Consider the following 8,959-nt stretch of genomic DNA (forward strand, 5'->3'; position numbering starts at 1 on the left):
TCAAACTAGGATTGGTGAAGGAAGCTAGGTATGTTGCTCATGATGGCGTGCAAGCTTTCCCACACTTAGCGAGATACAAGGGAGCTGGGAGAAAAGATATGTCTTGGAAATGTAAGAAGGACCATCAGGTACGAGACACGCATACTGGTACGAGAGGTACGGTTCTGAGGAAGATACAGGCGTGACTCTGACATCCATATTCGACAAGTAGTGGTGGTACGAATTAGTACGAGACGTGGTGGCATGACCTGCATGCTTCTGACCATTTATCAACATCTCCACCACAACCCTCTACTCCACCACAACATGTGCCACTACCATGACAGCGTACCTAAGTACCTTCTTGTCCCCTGGGACCACCTTGTATCCATGGCCATTAGAGCCAAACTATAAATAGGATTCCACCCCTCAAACTAAGGGGTTGGAAAATTCATTGTATACTAAGGCTATTAAGCAATGTATAAATGTTTACTCCATTGTTGATATGCATTTATTTCTCCTTAAGTCTATTCTATGTTCTTATCCAACTATTTTCTTACTAATCTTTGGGTTTTTCGATCTAACATCGTTGACGAGTTTTTGCCGTCAACAAGTATTAAATATCTAATATTGTATTAAATATTATTGTAATAATAATATTTAAATTCATGTTAATATAATTAGTAAAAAAATATGATTATATATTATTATCATAATAATATTTTATAACATTTAAATTTGAATTTATATTAATATAATTATCATATATGTAGTCTTATATTAAATATTATTATAATAATGATATTTTATAATATTTAAAATTAAGATTATGTATTATATATTATTATTATTATTAATATTTAAGTTTATATTGGTATAAGTATTGAATATTTAATTTTGTATTAAATATTATTATAATAATAATATTTTATAATATTTGAATTCATATTAATATAATTAGTTATCATAATAATATTTTATAACATTTAAATGTATATTAATATAGTTATTAAATATCTAATTTTGTATTATATATTGTTCCAATAATGATGTTTTATAACATTTGAATTTAAATTTATATTAATATAATTATTATATATGTATTTTTATATTAAATATTATTATTATAATAATAATATTTAAATTTATATTAATATAATTGATAAATATTTATTTTTAAATTAGTTTTAAATGTATATTCCATTAATTATTTAGAATATTTTGTTAAAGTTAACAAAATAAATCGTTAAAATAAAAAAAATTCATTATTTTCACACTTATTATATACACGATATATATATAAAATAATAATGTTTTTTTGAATAATAATAATAAATAAAAACACTTTTAAACTTTATTTTTGAAAAATAGTCTCTACCCACACTCTAAAACTCTAAAAAGAGAATATATTTTTTTAATAATTATAAAAGATGTTGATAATCAGGCTTATGTGATATTATGTTGATAATCAGGCTTATGTGATATTATGATTGGTATAATTTAATGTAAAAATTAATACAATAACACGTAAAGGAAGGAAAAAGACAAGTACCGATGAAATGTAACGGCGATGCCAAATATAACGTAGGACCCACTCATTCATTCTTTAAATATTCATAATAATAATAAAATAAAAAAACTATAGGATAATTTCATTAATTATTATTTATATTATTATAATAATCATCTGACGGTGCCATTGGTGGATAGAAAGAGACACAGCCCACCACACACACCCCACCACACACACCCCACCGAGGCTTCTCTCCCTCACACTCGTTTCAGGCTTTCACTTCTCCTTTGCCTCTCAACCATAATCATATTTTTTGTTTTGAAAAGAAAAAGGAAAGAAAGAAATAAAGGAAGGAAGAAAGTTAAGTAGTAGTGAAGAAAGATATGATGTTTCATTACAATTACACCACTCTTACTGCTTTGCTTTCTACCACTAACAAGTAATACTACTAGTGCTACTCCTCTCTGAAGACGACAGGGCACAGGGACTCGTCGTAACCAGGAAGAAGCCCACATTCCTATTCTTTCTTACGGAAAAGGGTTTTCCTTCAAAACCCAACTTCTACAATAAAGCTCACTCTTTGTGTTTCAGTCTCTCTCTCTCTCTCCCCCTCTTGTACGCGTAAAAGGTGCATTATTTCGCATGTTTTCTCTCTATTCATGTTGGTTTTGAGCAACTGGGTTGTGTGATTTTATTGGGGTTTCTTGTTTTTTGAGATCGGAAATCGGAAAAGGGATTTTTTTTTTTGGGTAGGGGGTGGGGGGGAATTGGGTGAGGAAGGAGCTTTTTAGGTGGGCGGAGATGGATTCATCCCCGGGAAACCCAGAAATGTATGGAAGAATTAGTAATAATACGAGGAGATTTGGAATTCAAATTCCGGAGTCGAATTTCATAAGGGCACCTCTGACTGCATTTTTGGAGCATACGGGTATATTTGGAGGAGGGAGCTCTGTTTCTCAGGCGACACGTGGGTTCGTCGGGAGCCGGCACTCGCTGAATCGTTCTTCGAGGGACTCTCTTCAGGAGGAGGAGGACGATGAAGATGACGAATACGATGTCGTTCCGGGGGACGGTGAAGATGAGGAGGAGGTTTCTATTAGGATCATTGGAGCGGCAGAGCATCAGAATGAGCTTCCCGCCGTAGATGGAGCTAACGTCGTTTTACGCAGTGGAAACGACAATGCAGGACCCAGTTCGGCGAGCGAAGACGGCGAGGGAAACGTTGAGTCTGGAGCCGGAGCCACGAATAATAATAGCAGGGACTCTCCTTATCAGAGATATGATATCCAACACTTCGCTAGGTGGTTTGAGCAGATTCTCCCTTTTACTTTGCTACTTCTTCTTGTCTTCATTAGACAACATTACCAAGGTAACTGTTTTTTCTGATTCTTCCTATTTGATTAAAAAAAAGACAAGATTTTCTTTGATGATTTGCAATGATGTGATATGATTACATAGATGGGAATGAGAAAAATACAATATCAGAATGTCTGTTCCTTAATGCTAAAAAAAGGTGGTACTGACCTTGATTTGAGTTTCAGGTTTTTCAATTACTATTTGGATCGCTGCAGTCATGTTCAAATCAAACGATATCGTGCGAAAACAAACGGCTCTAAAGGTGCTGTAACTTGCATTTGGCCATATCTAATTATGGTGATTATCAGATTGGTTTATGGGTCTGTGAATTTTCTGCAGGGGGAGAGAAAAATACCCATTCTTGTGTGTATCAGTTCAGTGTTCATGCTTCATGTGACCTGCTTTTACTGGTGGTACCGAAAGGATGACCTTCTGTACCCTTTGGCTCTAATTCCTCCTAAAGCGGTACCTCCCTTCTGGCATGCCGTATTCGTCATCATGATAAATGGTAATTACTAAGAAAAAGTCACAATTTAATGCTGTTATCTATTGAAGTTGAAACATTGGCTGTGTTATTATTGACAATTCACACTTTGTGGGGACTGTATTATGCTCAATGGAGTGAGATAATACAATTCTATGAACGATTGCCATTCAGTTGGATTTTCGTCTGAATGTCGTTCTGGTGATGATGAATTAGGGTAAAGATTACGAAGAAATTGATTCAAATCATTGGTGTAGTTTATATTATCTTTGGCAGCGGAAGCTTTATTTAGATATGAATGAAGTATCCCTGAAATTTTTGGTGCATTGTCCTTTCTCTAATCTCTTGAAAATGAATTAAATTACCTTGGGCTTTGGAGTATTGATTTTGTTATGAAATATATCAGTATTCCGCCAGTTTTTTTCTGTATGCACTATAGAATATTAATATAATTTTTTAAATAAGATGATCCTGGTATTAAAACCCTTTACTAGATCAGTTACTTATCTAATATATTTAGAACTTGGCAAGAACTGGTAGAGTAACTTGCCAATTTTTTTCTTGGAGCTTTAAACTCCAACATGAGGGGATAAAAGGAAAGATAAGAAGAGAAAAACAAGTGCTTCTCACTCTAGAGTAGATATAATTGCTACAATGATAATGTCATGATATGTTCTTGGAAACTGATTTTTTTGGCAGATATTATGGTCCGGCAGGCTGCAATGGCCCTCAAATGTATGCTTTTGGTGTTTTACAGAGATAGTAGAGGCCGTGATTACCGCAAGCAGGTTGCTTTCTCAATAAAGTTTTCTAAGTTGCATTTTATATTTAATATCTCAAATTTGCCACTTTTTGTTGATTGTGCTAATTTCTTCCAGGGTCAAATGCTAACTCTTGTTGAGTACCTGTTGTTGCTGTACCGTGCCTTATTGCCTACTCCTGTATGGTACCGATTTTTCTTAAACAAAGAATATGGGAGCTTTTTCTCTTCACTAACTACTGGGTTGTATTTAACCTTCAAGCTCACATCGGTTGTGGAGAAGGTATCAATTTGTTAATGTGAAACAAATTCTATTATTTATGCAGGGCCAATTTGAAATTCAAGATCTTGAAGAAATCTTAGCTTGAAATTATTGTATTAATAATCAAAGTTTTATTTTGAAACTTTAGGTTCAGTGCTTTTTTGTTGCATTGAGAGCCCTGTCTCGTAAGGAAGTGCACTACGGATCTTATGCTACATCCGAACAGGTCAGTGTTTCACCAGTCGTATAGTTATATTATGCTAACATCTTTCATACAAATACCTGTCAGAGCGTGTACACATTTCATTCAATGGAATTTTACATTATAGAAACCCATTCCACAGCTTGATTCACTTTCATCAACAATTCAGTACTGTCGTTTAGTATCAACTAAGCCAGAAATAGGAAAAACTATCTTCCAGTTTACTTGGGTTTGGTAATATATAACTCTAGATGTTGAAGACATCCATATTAGATGAGAACCAAAATAGAAGTGAAATTTGGTGAGACCGCTTTTTCTGAGATTTGTTTGATTAGTGTCTTTCTATATCATATCATGTTGTGACCTTTAAGATGCTACTTCCAAATGGGTTGGTTAATAAAGGCTAGTATCTGACAACATATACTGACATATTATCTTGCATATTGGTACATGGTAGTTGTTCTTTTCTGGATTTGAAGTTTTACTTATATTAATTTATCAACTGACAAAATACAATTTCAGGTGAGCGCCGCGGGAGATCTCTGTGCAATTTGCCAGGAGAAGATGCATGCTCCTATACTTCTTCGTTGTAAACACATATTCTGTGAGGATTGTGTATCAGAATGGTCAGTTCCTTTACCTTAAATCCTTTTCTTTTAGAAGATTTTTACTTCTTTCAGCACAAGATAACATGGTTTCACTGCGTGTTATTATAATTTACAGCTAACATCAAACAAGTTGAACTCCCATGAAGTCGCATTTTATTTATTCCAATTTTGTTTCTCACAAAATTTTATGGTTATTGTACTTGTCAACATCAGGTTTGAGCGCGAAAGAACTTGTCCATTATGCAGAGCCTTGGTGAAACCAGCCGGAATCAAATCATATGGGGATGGAGCAACTAGTTTGTACTTCCAGCTATTTTAGGACACACCAACCATCGTTGATGGAAACCTGAGCTTCTTTGAGAATGAAAAAAGGTCTCATGTGTTGCAAGCAAATGGATTCATACTACCGATGAAATTCTCATTCGCGTTCCAATGAACTTGGAATAGAATGTTTTGGACGTGATGAACTTGAAATCATCCCATACCAGCGTGGTTTTTCAATCCATTGTAGATAGCCTCTGCATGTAAAAATTGAAGAGGTTTATATCTTATTTGTATTCGAACCACACAAGGTTTATTTTTACTTGTGAAATACATATATAATAATAATATATACACGAAATATACGTATATGTAGATAACAAATAAAGGAATACTTGACATATGAAGTCACACTCTACGTTAGACCTTACGATTCATAGTGTGGAAACTGACATATGTTATTTGCATGATCATTTGATTTATTGAAGTTTCCTCTCAAGTTTAATAGTCATTAACTTTATGGTCACAGTCGATTTATTGTTTTTTTATGTCCCGGGTTTAGTAATTGACGCGTTATCCTCTTTTATTTGCCCAATACACGCAAGTGTCAAATGTACATTATTAGTATTAAAATGTTGACTTTTGAGTATTTTGACTTAGTATAATCGGTTGTGTTTTTTTAGTTGGCACTGTTTAAATAAGTAGGGGTAAAAGCGTAATTTTTGGTCCAATAAATAGTACAAAAGTAACTATTATAATTGACTTAGACAAATGTATAATAAAATAACGTAACAAAAACTGAAGCTGTTATATTTTTTTTATGCTGTATAAGAAATGAATATAATGTGGCGTCAAATTTTTAATATAAATAATAATTTTTTTTAAATATATTAATTATTGAATGACACACCCATTACCATTTAGTAGTTAATTTTTGCATGAGCTTTTTCTTTTGCATGAATATTGGGCATATTGGTATATGTATTAGCCACGTAAGAAGTTTTCCCTGAATAAGTCAACACTCTTCATTTTGGCCCCTTGGCAACAATGGCAAAACCTTCTCTTCTTTATCTCGTCAATGTCCGTTCGGAGATTGAACAACATGCTGAAAGCCACTTTCTGGAATGTACTCCTGCTCATGTAAATCTCAGGGTCCGATATCTCTGAGTCTGAAGAGGAGGAAGGGACCATTTTTGCATTTGACTTTTCCCGTCCAGCACGAACAGAACTCGCAGGGATGGGGTTTTTCCGGGGTCGTCCTTTGTTATAGCAAACAAAAAAACAGAAATGTCAGTATGTGAAAAAAAAAGTTTACCCAACGTGCATTGACTACCCTCTTCTCTTTTTTTTTTAAAAAAGATGTTCTTTAGCAAGAGGAAGGGCAACTGCTACATAAAGTCTTTACCTCGCTTACGCTGTGGTTGGGTGGTGGAAGGATGCCCTTGGAGTTCGCCACCTTCCACACTCTGTGGCTGTACGCCCTCTTCCACTGGGCTTGCATCACTTTTGATGGTCATTTTCCTGGGACGATCGACCCGTTGGAGGGAACGAGGCCTGTGAGAGTCCTTGATCTTTTCGGCCGTCATTGCGGGGGAGCGGGTGGCCAAGGCTTTGTATCTCATTTTCTTTGGAGTGGGAACTCAAAGTAAAGTCCAGGGGGAAAGAATTCATGAGTACATTTTCAAGTTTATTAAGTAATGTGAACCCTTGTTCTTCAAACAGAGAAACTGAACAGTCCTTATCAGAGTTGGGGAGGAGAATAACCTTGTTCGGTTAGTCGGGGGAGGGAAACAAACTGATTCAATTTTCATAAGTTTTTTTGAAAAAAAAAATGCAGTTAACACGAAGATAAACGGTAGCCGGTTAATGGGTACACATATGGGGTATTTAAGTATTTTTGCACACCCAAAGCCTTCAGATTAAATCCAGCCGTTGAACACAAAAAGTGCACACATCCAACAACTCACATTTAGTGAAGGACTAAGTCCTCCCAATGGAACTGAAGAACTTTAGAAGTACCTCTATATATATATATATTTTAAAAAAAAAAAAAAAAAAACTTGATATTAGAGCTGCAATTGTGAATATAAATTAATGAGCAATTTAGGCTGTAGGGTAGTGGACGTAAATTGAAGTATCATAACAATTGTGGTGATCAACAATTCATCAAAGACTTACTAGTCAAGTCGGTGGCTTTAAATTCCAACTTGACAATTATGGTGGAAATTGACAATGAACCATAAATATTGGATTCTATAAAGGTATGATTCTAGCTGGCTCCACTAGTCTAGACAGCAGAGTTTGCACTGATGTATACAGGTGACATTAGCGACATTTTAAATACTTGTGCAATTTACTCGTATCACTTGTATGTAAATGATATCCTTTTATGACAAAATGAGACTTAACCGAAATAAAAACTTCATATCAATCTCTCCCTACATTTATTTGTTGCTTATATGAGACTGTCCCTTTTTTTTTTTACTTTTGTAAGAAAATTGTAAGATATCTATCAAATGTAAAAGAAATAATCTATTTGACATAAAATTAATATCTATTTCTTTTTTTTTATGATAAAGCACTTTTTGTTCACAAAATGGTGTTCTTGGCTATTAAGTGTGTAATGCCTCAAATTTCTTAATAAGGTTTAAGACCTTGAATAGGAGGCCGGGAGGACCATAATTGATTTGTTATGGTATTTAATGATTATATGCATGTTTACGTGAATTATATTATTATATGATGGTGAATGCATGCATATGGGAGTATTCATTATTATATGGTATTTTGGTAATTTGGCCACTGTGGGCGTAATTGTATATTTTGGGTGCATGATTGTGATTAATTAATATAGCCACATTATAAGGTGGATTGGTTCGAGCTATTCGGCATGAGACGATCATGAGATGTAAGTGTTCGGTCTAGTCATAACGGGTTTAAGTTCGGAGCTCGGGGTGAGTCTCGGGGTGAATTTAATGATTAGAGCATTACCGGAAATTAAAGGGTAATGGGATATGATTTATTGGTATTTGAGAATATTGAGAATAGCGGGAATTGGAGAGCGTTAATTATAATTAACGAGATAGGCGGGAAATGACGGTTTTACCCTCGGAAGCTTTTAGAGGGATTTATTTGGCTTAAGGGCATTATGGTCTTTTGACCTTAAGGATTTATATAAGTTTTTGGGGGTTTGGAAGGCTGTAGAAACAGAACTAAAACAGAGCCTATCCTCATCACTTCTCTTTCTCTCCCATGCAAGTCTTCCTTCATCCTTTTCTTTGAATTTTAAGAGCCACCTTGAGGAGTTAAGCTTGGAGATCAAAGGGGGAAGCTAGGGAACTTGTCACAGCCATTAAAGGGGATTCAAAATCATGTTTGAGGTGAGTTCCAGTCTTGTATTTTATGGTGTGCTCTGTTTTTGAGTTAAGTTTTAGTTGATGATTTGTTAATGGATAGCTTGGATTACTAGAAGTTTGGGTGATGTTTTCTTTGGGCTTTGATGAGGGAGAGTGGTAGAGGATGTTTGGTGGTTGA

The 8,959-nt window shown here is 34.7% G+C and overlaps 1 protein-coding gene across 1 annotated transcript; it reads left to right on the forward strand.

Annotated features, from left to right (window-relative positions):
- Positions 1 to 1,736: 1,736 nt before the first annotated feature.
- LOC133788259 (uncharacterized) lies at positions 1,737 to 5,934 on the forward strand. Its single transcript, XM_062225673.1, has 8 exons — positions 1,737 to 2,861; positions 3,034 to 3,110; positions 3,188 to 3,356; positions 4,032 to 4,120; positions 4,211 to 4,375; positions 4,503 to 4,580; positions 5,079 to 5,182; positions 5,378 to 5,934. The coding sequence occupies exons 1-8, from the start codon at positions 2,294 to 2,296 to the stop codon at positions 5,481 to 5,483; spliced, it is 1,356 nt and encodes a 451-aa protein (XP_062081657.1). The 5' UTR covers positions 1,737 to 2,293; the 3' UTR covers positions 5,484 to 5,934.
- Positions 5,935 to 8,959: the final 3,025 nt, after the last annotated feature.

This window comes from Humulus lupulus, chromosome 7 (genome assembly GCF_963169125.1).
Source record: "Humulus lupulus chromosome 7, drHumLupu1.1, whole genome shotgun sequence".
NCBI classification, from domain to species: domain Eukaryota; kingdom Viridiplantae; phylum Streptophyta; class Magnoliopsida; order Rosales; family Cannabaceae; genus Humulus; species Humulus lupulus.